This window comes from Triticum urartu, chromosome 7A (genome assembly GCF_056163025.1).
Source record: "Triticum urartu cultivar PI428250 chromosome 7A, HENAU_Tu73, whole genome shotgun sequence".
Taxonomy (NCBI): Eukaryota; Viridiplantae; Streptophyta; class Magnoliopsida; order Poales; family Poaceae; genus Triticum; species Triticum urartu.
In genome coordinates this window covers 176,861,159-176,876,703 of record NC_141879.1, presented here as the reverse complement: position 1 = coordinate 176,876,703, position 15,545 = coordinate 176,861,159, and the positions used below count along the sequence as shown (strand labels likewise).

The 15,545-nt window shown below is 44.2% G+C and overlaps 1 protein-coding gene across 1 annotated transcript; it reads left to right on the top strand.

Annotated features, from left to right (window-relative positions):
* The first annotated feature begins 5,961 nt into the window (after nt 1-5,961).
* Nucleotides 5,962-11,740, top strand: GMII (golgi alpha-mannosidase II). The gene is made up of 4 exons (XM_048687453.2): nt 5,962-6,670; nt 6,757-6,906; nt 7,839-7,871; nt 8,462-11,740. Exons 1-4 carry the CDS (start codon nt 6,071-6,073, stop codon nt 11,213-11,215), a joined length of 3,537 nt encoding a protein of 1,178 aa, XP_048543410.2. The 5' UTR covers nt 5,962-6,070; the 3' UTR covers nt 11,216-11,740.
* The last annotated feature ends 3,805 nt before the right edge of the window (nt 11,741-15,545 follow it).

The following is a 15,545-nucleotide window of genomic DNA, read 5'->3' as shown; positions in this document are numbered from 1 at the left end:
GGGTATATCTACTTAATGAAACATAAGTCTAAAACATTTGAACAGTTCAAAGAATTTCAGAGTGAAGTGGAAAATCATCGTAACAAGAAAATAAAGTTTCTACGATCTGATCGCGGAGGTGAATATTTGAGTTACGAGTTTGGTCTTCATTTAAAACAATGTGGAATAGTTTCGCAACTCACGCCACCTGGAACACCAGAGTGTAATGGTGTGTCCAAATGTCGTAACCGTACTTTATTAGATATGGTGCGATCTATGATGTCTCTTACCGATTTACCACTATTGTTTTGGGGTTATACTTTAGAGACGGCTGCATTCACGTTAAATAGGGCGCCATCTAAATCCGCTGAGACGACTCCATATGAACTATGGTTCGGCAAGAAACCTAAGTTGTCGTTTCTTAAAGTTTGGGGTTGTGATGCTTATGTGAAGAAGTTTCAGCCTGATAAGCTCGAACCCAAATCGGAGAAATGCGTCTTCATAGGATACCCAAAGGAAACTGTTGGGTACACCTTCTATCACAGATCCGAAGGCAAGATATTCGTTGCTAAGAATGAATCCTTTCTAGAGGAGTTTCTCTCAAAAGAAGTGAGTGATAGGAAAGTAGAACTTGATGAGGTAATTGTACCTTCTCCCGAATTGGAAAGTAGTTCATCACAGAAATCAGTTCCAGTGATGCCTACACCAATTAGTGAAGAAGCTAATGATGATGATCATGATACTTCAGAGCAAGTTACTACCGAACCTCGTAGGTCAACCAGAGTACGTTCTGCACTAGAGTGGTACGGTAATCCTATTCTGGAAGTCATGTTACTAGACCATGACGAACCTACGAACTATGAGGAAGCGATGATGAGCCCAGATTTCGTGAAAGGGCTTGAGGCCATGAAATCTGATATGGGATCCATGTATGAGAATGAAGTATGGACTTTGGTTGACTTGCCTGATGATCGGCAAGCCATAGAGAATAAACGGATCTTCAAGAAGAAGACTGGCGCTGACGGTAATGTTACTATCTACAAAGCTCGACTTGTTGCGAAAGGTTTTTGACAAGTTCAAGGGATTGACTACGATGAGACCTTGTTACCCATAGCGATGCTTAAGTTTGTCTGAATGATGTTAGCAATTGCCGCATTTTAGGATTATGCAATTTGGAAAATGGATGTCAAAATTGCATTCCTTAATGGATTTCCTAAAGAAGAGTTGTATATGATGCAACCAGAAGGTTTTGTCGATCCTAAAGGTGCTAACAAAGTGTGCAAGCTCTAGCGATCCATTTATGAACTGGTGCAAGCCTCTCGGAGTTGGAATATATGCTTTGATAGTGTGATCAAAGCATATGGTTTTATACAGACTTTTGGAGAAGCCTGTATTTACAAGAAAGTGAGTGGGAGCTCTGTAGCATTTCTGATATTATATATGGATGACACATATTGTTAATTGTAAATAATACAGAATTTCTGGATAGCATAAAAGGATACTTGAATAAGAATTTTTCAATGAAAGACCTCGTGAAGCCGCTTATATATTAGGCATCAAGATCTATAGAGATAGATCAAGACGCCTAATTAGACTTTCACAAAGCACATACCTAGTTTTGAAGAAGTTCAAAATGGATCAGTCAAAGAAAGGGTTCTTGCCTGTGTTACAAGGTGTGAAGTTGAGTCAGACTCAATGCCCGACCACTTCAGAAGATAGAGAGAAAATGAAAGTCATTCGCTATGCTTCAGCCATAAGTTCTATCATGTATGCAATGCTGTGTACCAGACCTGATGTGTGCCTTGCTATAAGTTTAGCAAGGAGGTACCAAAGTAATCCAGGAGTGGATCACTGGACAGCGGTCAAGAACATCCTGAAATACCTGAAAAGGACTAAGGATATGTTTCTCGTTTATGGAGGTGATAAAGAGCTTGTCATAAATGGTTACGTCGATGCAAGCTTTGACACTGATCCGGATGACTCTAAGTCACAAACCGGATATGTATTTATATTGAATGGTGGAGCTATCAGTTGGTGCAGTCCAAGCAGAGCGTCGTGGCGGGATCTACGTGTGAAGCGGAGTACATAGCTGCTTCGGAAGCAGCAAATGAAGGAGTCTGGATGAAGGAGTTCATATCCGATCTAGGTGTAATACCTAGTGCACCGGGTCCAATGAAAATCTTTTGTGACAATACTGGAGCAATTACCTTAGCGAAGGAATCCAGATTTCACAAGAGAACCAAACACATCAAGAGACGCTTCAACTCCATCTGCGATCAAGTCAAGGAGGGAGACATAGAGATTTGCAAAATACATACGGATCTGAATATTGCAGACATGTTAACTAAGCCTCTTCCACGAGCAAAACATGGTCAATACCAAGGCTCCATGGGTGTTAGAATCGTTACTCTGTAATCTAGATTATTGACTCTAGTGCAAGTGGGAGACTAAAGGAAATATGCCCTAGAGGCAATAATAAAGTTGTTATTTATATTTCCTTATATCATGATAAATGTTTATTATTCATGCTAGAATTGTATTAACCGGAAACTTAGTACATGTGTGAATACATAGACAAAACAGAGTGTCCCTAGTTTGCCTCTACTTGACTAGCTCGTTAATCAAAGACGGTTAAGTTTCCTGACCATAGACATGTGTTGTCATTTGATGAACGAGATCACATCATTAGAGAATGATGTGATGGACAAGACCCATCTTTTATCTTAACATAATGATCTTTAAGTTTTATTGCTATTACTTTCTTCATGACTTATACATATTCCTCTAACTATGAGATTATGCAACTCCCGAACACCGGAGGAACACCTTGTGTGCTATCAAACATCACAACGTAACCGGGTGATTATAAAGATGCTCTACAGGTGTCCCCGAAGGTGTTTGTTGGGTTGGCATAGATCAAGATTAGAATTTGTCACTCTGAGTATCGGAGAGGTATCTCTGGGCCCTCTCGGTAATGCGCATCACTATAAGCCTTGCAAGCAATGTGACTAATGAGTTAGTTGCGGGATGATGCATTACGGAATGAGTAAAGAGACTTGCCGATAACAAGATTGAACTAAGTATGAGGATACCGACGATCGAATATCGGGCAAGTAACATGCTGATGACAAAGGGAATAACGTATGTTGTTATTGCGGTTTGACCGATAAAGATCTTCGTAGAATATGTAGGAACCAATATGAGCATCCAGGTTCCGCTATTGGTTATTGACCATAGATGTGTCTCGGTCATGTCTACATAGTTCTCGAACCCATAGGGTCCGCACGCTTAAAGTTCGATGATGATTTGTATTATGAGTTATGTGTTTTGGTGACCGAAGATTGTTTGGAGTCCAGGACGAGATCACAGACATGACGAGGAGTCTTAAAATGGTCGAGAGGTAAAGATTGATATATTGGACAATGATATTCTGACACCGAAATGGTTTTAGAATGGTTCAGGTATATTTTGGAGTACTGAGGGGTTACCGGAACCCCCCGGGGAATTATTGGGCCTTTACGGGCCATAGGGGAGAGGGGAGGCAGCCCACAAGAGGTGGTCGCGCCCCCTCCCATGGGGAGTCCAAATTGGACTAGGGGAGGGGGCGTGTCCCCCTTTATTTCTCCTCTTCCCTCTCCTTCTCCCTTTTCCCCCTCCGAGAGAAGGAAAAGATGGGGGCGAATCCTACTAGGAGTGGAGTCCTAGTAGGACTCCCCCTTTGGCGTGCCCCCTTGGTGGCCGGACTCCTCCTCCCCTCCTTTATATACGGGGCAGGGGCATCCCAAAGCACAACAATTGTTCTCTTAGCTATATATGGTGCCCCCTTCACAGTTTACTCCTCTGGTCATAGCGTTGTAGTGCTTAGGCAAAGCCCTGCGTGGATCACATCACCATCACAGTCACCGCACTGTCGTGCTGACGAAACTCTCCCCCGACCCTCTGCTAGATCAAGAGTTCGAGGGACGTCATCGAGCTGAACGTGTGCAGAACTCGGAGGTGCCATACGTTCGGTACTAGATCGGTAGGATCGTGAAGACGTTCGACTACATCAACCACGTTAACCTCACACTTCCGTTTTTGGTCTACGAGGGTACGTGGACACACTCTCTCCCTCTCGTTGATATGCATCTCCTAGATAGATCTTGCGTGATCGTAGGATTTTTTTTGAAATTGAATCTACGTTCACAAACAAGCTTATCTATGAATATTATTTGAATCTTTGAATTCTTATATGCTTGATTTGATATCTTTGTAATTCTCTTTGAACTAACGGTTTAGTTTGGCCAACTAGATTGGTTTTTCTTGCAATAGAAGAAGTGCTTAACTTTGGGCTCAATCTTGCGGTGTCCTTTCCCAGTGACAGTAGGGGAAGTAAGGCATGTATTGTATTGTTGCCATCGAGGATAAAAAGATGGGGTTTATATCATATTGCTTGAATTTATTCCTCTACATCATGTCATCTTACTTAATGTGTTACTATGTTCTTCATAAGCTTAATACTCTAAATGCAGGTAGGAGTCGGTCGATGTGTGGGGTAATAGTAGTAGATGCAGAATCGTTTCAGTCTACTTGACATGGGCACGATGCATATATTTGATAATCATTGTCTTAGATATCGTCATAACTTTGCGCCTTTCTATCAATTGCTCGACAGTAATTTGTTCACCCGCCATATTATTTGATATCTTAAAAGAAGCCTCTATGAAACCTATGGCCCCCGGGTCTAATTCCATCATATATAAGTTTCCGATCTACTATTTTCCATCGTATTAGTTTCCGATCTACTATTTTGTAATCTTTTACTTTCTGATTTATAAACCACCCCCCCAAATATTTACTTTATCTTTTGTTTAGTTTTATCTATCTTTATTAGATCTCACTTTTGTAAGTGATCGTGAAGGGATTGACAACCCCTTTATCGCGTTGGATGCAAGTTGTTTGATTATTTGTGCAGATATTAATGATTTGAGCGTTGTCTTCTACTGGACTGATACTTTGATTCTCTAACTGAGAGAAATACTTATCTTGCTGCATCACCATTTCCTCTTCAAGGAAAAAGCAACGCAAACTCAAGAAGTAGCACGGTACGACACTGCGGGTTGGCAGACGGGTTGTAGTAGTCTGTGAAGTAGAGGGGGCTCGCCATTGCTGCGACGAAGCATCGCGGGGGGCCACCGAAGCTGCAATGAAGCGTAGTGGCGCCGACGGTGCGGTGGTGTAGGCCAGCCGGCGGGCTGCAGCAACCGGTGAAGTAGAGGGGGAAATCCAGAGTTGCAGCAAAGTGTGCAGGGTTGTAATGAAACGCCGCCGGAGTTGCAACCTGCCGGAGTTGCATTGAAGCGCCACCGGCGTTGAAGCTTCGCCGACGCTGCAATGGAGCGCTGCCGGGATGCTTGGGCTCTGCGGGCGCTGCCATGGAACTGCTCATGTTGGTGCTGCCATGGGGATTCGGCTTGCCTGCTCCCTCCCCATGCTCCCATTCGTGCTCCCACTTTATCGTACGACTGTCCTTTTTCCTTTCTAATCTAATCATCTCCTCCCCTGATTTTAAAAGGGTGGAACCAAGCCTTATTTTGTTCCAATCAAATCAAGCCACGTACGCGAAAACACAGATGGGAGGATGCGCAAGGAGCAGGCAAGTCTCGTCCCTGCCATGGGAGCTGCCCGATCCGGCTGGGAGCGTTTGATTGGACGGCTCAGGGGGCAGTTTATTCTGGCTAAAATCATCCACCGGTAACATCGCCCATATAATTTGCTTGTTTAATGAAGTCAATAAAGATACTACTCCGCGCAACACATTTCCTTCCGTCGCCCACCGATCCACAATTCCTTTCCTGCCGTGACTTGCAAAATCCGCCACCAAACACCGAGCCAACAAACCCGCAGACGGAGGGGCCACCTGTCAGTGACAGAAGCTCCACGAGGGGGCCCCAACGCTCTGCTGCGCACCAACGAAGCACCCAGAAATATCACCGGGCCGGAGGAAAACCAATCGAAACGACCCCCGCCGCGACCCCGGGCGCGAGGTCAGTTCACTCGCCATTTCCTCTCCTCCCACCGCCGCACCAGCAGCGCCTCCCCGCCGGCGGCGATGCACCTCTTCTCCGGCGGCGGCGGCCGCACCGGCGCGCTCCTCCCGACCACCTCCAAGCCGAAGGCGCACCACCACCGCGCCAAGGTAGCCCCCGCCCCCACCCGCCGCCGCGGCCCCCACCCCGCCTCCGCCTCCTCCTCCTCCTCCTCCCGCCGCGTCCTCCAGCTCGCCGCCGCCTTCTTCTTCTTCCTCTTCCTCTTCGCCTTCCTCCGCCTAGGCTTCCCCTCCTCCCCGTCCGCCGCGCCGTCCCCCGCCCGCCCCCGCGCCCGCCTCACCCGCAGGCCGGCCTTCCGCCGCGACTCCGTGGCGGCGGAGGCCGCCGCGGCCGCCGTCGCCGCCAGGGCCGGCCGCGAGGCGCCCGTCGACATCACCACCAAGGACCTCTACGACCGGATCCAGTTCGACGACGTGGACGGCGGCGCGTGGAAGCAGGGGTGGGGGGTCACCTACAAGGGCGACGAGTGGGACGCCGAGAAGCTCAAGGTCTTCGTCGCGCCCCACTCCCACAACGACCCCGGCTGGATCCACACCGTCGAGGAGTACTACGACCGCCAGTCGCGCCACATCCTCGACACCATCATCGAATCCCTCTCCAAGGTTCGTCCAGATCTCCGTGCCCATGCGAGACGCGGTTTCATGGCCCAGGCTTGTTTTCTGACGGCCAATTTTGCCCCGTCGTGCAGGATCCCCGCAGGAAGTTCATATGGGAGGAGATGTCGTACCTGGAGAGGTGGTGGCGTGACGCCCCGCGGAAGAAGCAGGAGGAGTTTGCCAAGCTCGTGCACGACGGACAGCTCGAGATTGTCAGTGGCGGCTGGGTCATGAACGATGAGGTCAGATGAGCAAATTCTCATGGTTTATTAAGGGTTTTACGAGTATAGCATAATTTCTGTTCCTTGTATTGTTTATTTCTGTCATGGATGTTGCTGTTTGGGGCTAGGTTATGCATGGAATGGACTTTTATTTCATTTTACCTAACTTGCTCGTTTGATGCTTACCAATCATTTTGGGCATATTATGTTTGATCGTTGTTGTCTATACTGGACTGCTTGCATCTACCTGCCCACTTCATGATCTGGAAACTTAAAAATTCAATGAGTATGTGTGCGAATGATGTATCCATGTCATATACCGGTCGGTCTAAGAGTACATGTTCTTGGTGCACATGGAGAGGAGATTCAGCATTTAACAGCATGGCTAAAGGATCACAAACAGCATTCGCATGTTTCATATGTTTGCCTTCAATACTTTAGTTCTGCTGTGACCTTTCTTGTGTGTCAGTTAGTCATTGTTTAATAACATAAAACTTCTGAGTGCACATGAAGAGGAGATTCAACATTTAACATTATGGCTAAAGGATCACAAACAGAATTCACATATGTTTGCCTGCAATAGTTTAGTTCTGCTGCGAGCTCTTTTGTGTCAGTCAGTCATTGTTTAATAACATAAAACCTCTGAGTAGAGCATTGTGAAAACTATGTCTCTTTGTTGTCCCTCGAGAATAATAATCTAAATGACCGGATTTAGTACTATATAAGTGGAGCATTTGATGATTAATCTGTTACTGGTATTTTGCTGATTTTTATTTATGGATAAACCTTGTAGGCCTTTTACTTATTGCGCTTTGAATTTATTGAATTCTGTATGTTGGTTTAATCCTGTCTTCAGACATGACAAGTTTACTCATCAGAACTTTGATTTTGCCATATAATCTATTTCTTTCTAAATAGAAGGTACTTATATTTCCGTCATTTCTTAAATGCAGGCAAACTCCCACTATTTTGCCATCATAGAGCAGGCAAGTATACTCGAATCATATTTATATATTTGGTATTATGTTTCAGATTTCCCTAGTGCTAAATATGCCATGTTATGACCTTCAATTGTACCTCATGCATGAATTAAGCGTGTTCTTTTCCTACTTGTATATCTCGCCGCACAGAAACAATATGAGAAAGAATGAACTGTACATATTGGGAAAACACCTCAGTAGGGACAGTCTTTTATTGAATGCGTTTTCATGCTATTTAACCATGCTGTTTTTGCTCATGCAAAAAAATGGACTCAGATATTGCTTTCTGCTATACATTGCGACAAAATGATATTAAAACTACACTCATTAGTTTGGAAATAGACTATGAATCGTCTTCTGCTCCCTACCACATTGTTTCTTTGAACCTTTAAGTCAATCAGCTATTTCTAGTCTGAATCAAGCCACATGTTATTTGCACTCAAACATGATGTTTAGAATTTATGAGAGTTGATCTAATCTTTCACCAACCTGGGATCTAGACTAAATAGCTAGTGCCGGTTATTACTATAATATGGGTTGGAATAATTATCTATTGCAATCTAATATGACGATCTTCCTAATTTTCTTTACCTCAGATGATGGAGGGGAACATGTGGCTCAATGATACCATTGGAGTTATTCCCAAGAATTCTTGGTCCATTGACCCATTTGGCTATTCATCTACCATGGCTTATCTACTGAGGAGAATGGGTTTCCATAACATGTTGATCCAGCGAACACACTATGAGCTGAAAAAGGAGCTTGCGAGGAAACAGAATCTTGAATATTTGTGGAGGCAGAACTGGGATATCGAAGAAACGACAGACATATTTGTTCATATGATGCCCTTCTATTCTTATGACATACCACACACCTGTGGACCAGAACCAGCTATCTGCTGTCAGTTTGACTTTGCTCGAATGCGTGGTTTCAGCTATGAGTCTTGCCCATGGAGATATGATCCAGTTGAAACAGATTCAAACAATGTGCAAGAGAGAGCAACGAAACTTCTAGATCAATACAGGAAAAAGTCAACCCTGTACAGAACAAATACACTTCTCATTCCTTTGGGAGATGATTTCCGGTATGTTAATACCGAGGAAGCAGAAGCACAATTTCGCAATTATGAGAAGCTTTTTGATTACATCAATTCTAATCCCCATCTGAATGCTGAAGTCAAATTTGGAACCCTGGAGGATTACTTCTCTACACTGAGAGATGAAGCTGAAAAGATAAACTATACACGCCCTGGTGAAGTTGGTTCTGTTGAGCTGCAAGGTTTTCCAACACTTTCAGGGGACTTCTTTACATATGCTGATAGAAATCAGGATTACTGGAGTGGTTACTATGTATCAAGGCCATTCTTCAAAGCAGTTGACCGCGTTCTAGAGCAGACACTCCGTGCCTCAGAGATTCTGAGTTCATTTGTTCTTGGATACTGTCAGAAATTTCAGTGTGCAAAACTTCCCATCAGTTTCTCTCACAAACTAACAGCAGCAAGGAGGAATTTGGCACTTTTTCAGCATCATGATGGGGTAACTGGCACAGCTAAGGATCATGTCGTAGTGGACTATGGGACTCGAATGCACACTTCTTTGCAAGATTTGCAGCTATTTATGTCAAGGGCAGTCGAAGTGCTTTTGGGAGATGTCCATGATAGATCTGATCCTACAATTTTATCACATTTTGAGCCGGTGCAGGAACGATCAAAGTATGATGTTCAACCTGTGCATAGGGTTCTCAACCCTCATGAAGGGAAGACACATTCTGTTGTCTTTTTTAACCCATTAGAGCAAACAAGGGATGAGATTGTTATGATTGTGGTAAGCAATCCTGATGTATCTGTTCTCAATTCAACTGGGTCCTGTTTGAAATGTCAAATTTCCCCTGAGTGGCAGTATGCCAGTGGTGAGAAGGTTTCTACTGGCCGGCACCGTCTGTATTGGAGAGCTTCTGTTCCTGCACTGGGTTTGGAGACTTACTATGTGGCCGTGGGCCAGGACTGTGAAAAGGCTACTCCTGCTGTGGTGAAAACATTCACCGCTTCCCAAGAATTTTCTTGCCCTGAACCATATCATTGTTCAAATCTTGAAGGTAAAACTGTGGAGATGAAGAATTCTTATCATACTCTTTCTTTTGATGTAAGTCATGGCCTCCTCCAGACAGTCACTCGTCACAAACATGGGGAGAAAACTGAGATAGGCGAAGAAATTGCCATGTACAGCAGTCGTGGAAGTGGGGCATACTTGTTCAAACCTATTGGGGAAGCAAGGCCAATTGTTAAGGAAGGAGGATATTTCATCCTAACTGAAGGGCCATTGGTTCAAGAAGCCCATTCCCTTCCAAAGACAGAGTGGGATAAGTCACCTCTCTCACATAGCACACGCATTTATAGTTGCGGGGACTCTATACAGGATATGCTGGTTGAGAAGGAATACCATGTTGAACTTGTCGGTCGTGTATTTGATGACAGGGAGCTAATTGTCAGATACAAGACAGATATTGACAACCAGAGAGTGTTCTATTCTGATCTGAATGGCTTTCAGATGAGTCGGAGGCAGACATATGATAAGATCCCCTTGCAGGGCAATTATTACCCAATGCCATCACTTGCCTTCTTACAGGATTCACTTGGCAACCGGTTTTCAGTACACTCCAAGCAATCATTAGGAGCAGCAAGCTTGAAAAAAGGATGGATGGAGATTATGTTGGATCGTAGGCTGGTTCGGGACGATGGCCGTGGTTTGGGGCAGGGGGTAATGGACAACCGTCCCATGAATGTAATCTTCCATCTCCTCATGGAGTCTAATGTGTCTGCTTTGCCTAAATCTCACAATTCAATTACTCTTCAACCATCACTCCTTTCCCACCGTGTGGGGGCGCACCTGAACTACCCAATGCATGCTTTTGTGAGCAAAAACCTTCATGAAAAATCCTTTAAGCTTCCTCAACAGACATTTACTCCATTGGCTACTTCTTTGCCCTGTGATATACATGTTGTCAACTTGAAGGTCCCTCAGCCTCTAAGGTTTGCTCATACGGAAGCAGTTGAGCCAAGATTTGCCATTCTGTTGCAGAGAAGGGGCTGGGATGCATCATACTGCAAAAGGGGTGGGTTACAGTGTACAAATATCGGGGAAGAGGCTGTAAATCTATTTGACATGTTCAAAGATCTATCGGTTTTAAATGTGAAGGCAACCTCTCTGAACCTCTTAAATGATGACCCTGAAATGCTAGGGTATCTCGAGCAAATTGGCGATGTAGCTCAGGAGGGTAATGTTCTCATCTCACCAATGGAAATTCAGGCATACAAGTTAGACCTACAGCCACCATCATCACCAGAAGAATAGTATGTCGAAACTGTACGTTTGCGCTGCTTTGCCACTAATTGGAGAAGGATCTACTTGGAGTAGTTGGTAGTTGCATCTTGATTATGCTGGAACACCTGCTCTTCCACATGCATATGTGTTCATCTAGTTGACATACAGTGAGTGATTGAAGTTGATCGTCGAAAAATTCCTCTGAGCAGCCTGAGAATTGTGGTTCAGTTATTTGACTGCTGCCTTTCATTTAACCTGCAAGGGTGCATATACTTCATTTTCTCCTTGATGATTACTGCTTAGCAAATTGGAAGTTTGAGGCAAGTCGGAGCGAGTTATTGGAGTAGCTTCGATATATACGTGCGGTCACCTCCACTTTTATTCCAGCCTTTTGCGCTCACTGCCGTGGCATGTTATTTTGGCTAATGATATCATGATAGGAACCTATATGAACACAAGTTTTTGTATATATCTTTTTTGCATCCGAGTTTTGTAGCGACATCACAGAACCTTGTGGACAAGATCTGGGACAGTTTAGGTACATGATTCCTGTTATATGACTGCTTTCACATATGTACATTCTGCCTGTGCACATTTTGAAGATGGTTGAAAGGCAGGCCCAGGTCCTGCCTGTGCCTGGGGGCTTTGAATTTCGCGTTTGGTACTGAATACTGATACTGGGACGTGGGCGGCTGTGTTTTAGGATTTGTAGATCTGTTTCTTCCCTAGCGTTGCTGTATGCTGGAAAACATTATCAGGGCTTTCAGGTTTTTTATTGCCGAGCAGCGCTGTACGCTGTTGGTCAGTTTTTATAGTTTTATCTAGTACTCCATCCATCCGTTTATATTTTTTCTAGAGATTTCAATATGTGTTACATACATATTTTAGTGTAGGTTCACTCATTTTGCACGTATTTTAAAGTGTAGATTCACGCACTTTACTTCATATACAGTCCACATTGAAATCTCTAAAAAGACATTTAGGAAAAAAAGACATTTAGGAAAGGAGAACGGAGGAAATAATATGTATGTGTTCATCTAAAAGAACATGGAGTATGTGCGTGCAACGGACTGTGCTGTCTTTGTGCCTATGACATGTGTGCCCAACAGCGGCTGGCCCACATGTCAGGGATCGAAAGGGCGTGCAACATGATGTAGTCCCTCCGTAAAAAAAAGAGCTCTACGGAGGGAGTACACAGTTTCTTGCAATTTTTTTGCCACTCACGTAGTAACCACACTCAAACAAGCAGAATCAAGAGTTAGCAGCATAACAAATCTCTACTACTATTAAACAAGCAAACATATTCATCGCTAAACGCATCCAGCCTAATCTACACATAACATCCCTGATCAATTATAGCCTCACGATCCAAATTACTTGATTTCATCTAGCCATCCAGATTACACTAACCGCCAGCCAAGAGTGCGTTTAGCGATTTTAGAGTGCGGACGAAAACTCTGCCGTCCCGCTACGACGCGCGGCCGCGACCCAACTATCACGCACGAAAAAAGGAGGCCGCGATCCAACTATCACGCACGAAAAAAGGAAAGAGATCACAATCGGATCACCTCATCCTCAACCGGGCGCTGCACCTCCGGCTTGCCATCGCATGCCCTCCCAGTGGCGTGATCCTCCTCCCCCTCCTCGCCAGTTTTCGTCTTTGCCATCGAGAAGTGTTCAAGGGGGGCGACGGCGGTGGACAGCAGCGGCGCAATGGCGGACAGCAGCGCATGTGCGGCACACAGCGGCAGCGGCCATAGGGCCACAACAGGCGAGTAGGTGGTGCGGCTGAGGGCAGGAGAAGGGAGGCCGGGCAGCGCCGAAGGCGGAGCTTGGCCACGAGCATGGCGCGCAGAGGCTGTTGCTGCTGCTAGCCCCATGTTGGCAGCCCCGTGCTAGCGCCCTGCAGCCGCATCACCGAGCAGCAACCCCGCCGCCACACCCCCGCACGAGCGCAGCGTCACCGCATCGCCAAGCCACAGCCCCGCCATACTCGACCGGAGGTCGCCGATGCCTTCCGCAACTTTTGGGTCAACACCCAGATTGGACACCTCCTTTTTAGCTTCTTGTTGTGTTTGGTTAACATGTTTCTATGAAATTGTAGATTTCAGTAAGGTTCTGCTGTGTGTTCACATTAATTCAGAAATTGTATATATGTATCAATCGACTGCATCCGATGTTGTGCTTCTCATGTTCCCTTGAAAAGATTGCTGGATGGAAAGAAGGTTTTGCTTTCAGGATTTCTGGTGTGTGTACGACCCTGTAAATAACTCTCTTTCATCTCATGCAGCAGCAGAGGCTTAGAGGAAGGCGATGCAGCGTGGATACACATGGGATGCTGCAGGTTGTAGTCCTTTTAGTTTGTTGATAATTTCTCTGACATAGATTGTAAGTTATATATTAGAAATAGATTTTAATTTGTGTATGGTGTGGATTCCAAAACTAAACTGCTTCTACTGAAAAGCTCCCTTGTACTAGAGTTTTCCTAAAGCTAATGGAATTCCCTTGTACATACATTTGCATGATGACTATTTTTTCAAGATACATTTAACAAAGAGGAGGAGCTCAGGGAGCTGAGTGTGAAAGGATAAAGGAGTCAGGAAGGAAAAATCATATGTTAGCTTAATTAATTCTTTCTAATCAGTATGCTTTTCATATTGCCGTTTATTGAACTAATATAGTTTGCTTTTGATTAAGGATCTTGACATGGCACCTAGCTGTTTATAATTTTCTGTAGCTTTTGTTGATCTTCTCCTTGTTCGGCTTAAATTTCTCATTGTTTTTCCTATTCCTTTGCAGGAACATGAACCTGATGATGACCCATAATTGGATGTATGTAAGAGGTACATGTGTTAGCTCATAAGCATATCAGAAGACAATCATGATGTTTATAATTATTCAGTTATATTTTTTATCCATGCCTCAACAATCGACGAAATTAAGCGATAGGATGAACATTCAGACTTTCTTGATGATTGGGATTCTAGGAAGACCATTACATACTCGACCAGCCCACCTGCCATCGTGAGACAAGCTAAAAGTGAAGCAACATAAAAATGGTTAGCCTTCCCAAAGGCGAATTTCTGCACAACATTCTGGGAAATCACCTATTTGTATCCATACATTTTCACCTTCACTATAAGTGGAAAGGTTTGCTATATTTATTTAACTACAATTCAAAACATTTAAGTACTTCACTATATGTTAATCCTACTCAAACTCCATTATTTATAATCAAAATATGTTTACGTCTACTTTGTTGTCTGCCTGATGGCCTTTTTCTGAGAGTTTTCTAATTTTCTTGGTGGTGGAGTGATACTTTTTTTCTTCGCCTGTAATCCCGGCGTCCTCCTCGCATCATTCTGCCATCACTGACCATCATTATTCAGCCGTAATCCAGTTGTCCTCCTCGCATCACCCTGCTGTTCCCCTGGCCGATTGCCTGGAGATGCCATCCAAGCGCGCGTGGCTGAAAAAGTGCTTCATCATGGTCAGGTGCAGGTAGATGACAACAAGCAGCACAACGATGAGCAGCTCGACAGAGGAGTATGATGTAACGCTCGTCATAGGGAATCAGGAAGGTACAGTGATGGGTACTTTATCTTCCTTGGTCATCACTTTTTTCAAACTATCTTCGCCACAGAATGATTCTTGATAGCAGTACCTCCCATTTATGTTTTCTATTCAGCATAATCATATCCAACTGTGTTGTATATTCTTTTCTCCATATGAGGGCCTGCTGCATGACCAATTCATTTCTCCCTTCTATCTGATTGCCAGTCTGGTGATGACTTTCTAATAATTTGTACGTATGTCTTTTTGGACTGGTCATTAGTTTCTGAAATTAAGGTACTGTGACTTGGGAGGAATATATGTGTATGCACTGTTGTTACATTGCAGGAGAGTGAACTGTGATCATTTCCTATTGTGTATTCTCTGTTCTACATAATCAGATTTTCCTTTAGCATCTTAAAGATATTTCTCCACTTCTTTCTTATAACTTTGTTTGCAGCCTGATTATATGTTATATGTGCTCTCCCATTAATGTCTCAAGCCTATTAATTCATAAATTAATTGTTCCTGATTTTCTGCGGGCTCCCCTGATCACCGTATTTACTGGGAAGGTTGGCACAAGACAATCTTAGTTTGGGCTAGATGCAACAATAGGTCTCTGCATTTTAACCGTGTTTTGGCTGTTCATTTTGAAGTGCAGTACAAATGTCTTGTTTCATATTTCTCCAATAGCTTAATAATCTTTAGAGGTTCCGTACTTAACTCTTGCATTTTGGTTACTGTAGAGAAGTATGTTGATATGATCAAGGATGTTATCATTGACCCAGTGAAAATGATCCAAACTGTA

Bases quoted from the DNA above. Each gene is read 5' to 3' on its own strand.
- GMII (XM_048687453.2), top strand. From the start codon at position 6,071: ATGCACCTCTTCTCCGGCGGCGGCGGCCGCACCGGCGCGCTCCTCCCG. The intron at 6,907-7,838 runs GTCAGATGAGCA...TCTTAAATGCAG, and splicing joins GCTGGGTCATGAACGATGAG to GCAAACTCCCACTATTTTGC. The intron at 7,872-8,461 runs GCAAGTATACTC...TCTTTACCTCAG, and splicing joins ATTTTGCCATCATAGAGCAG to ATGATGGAGGGGAACATGTG.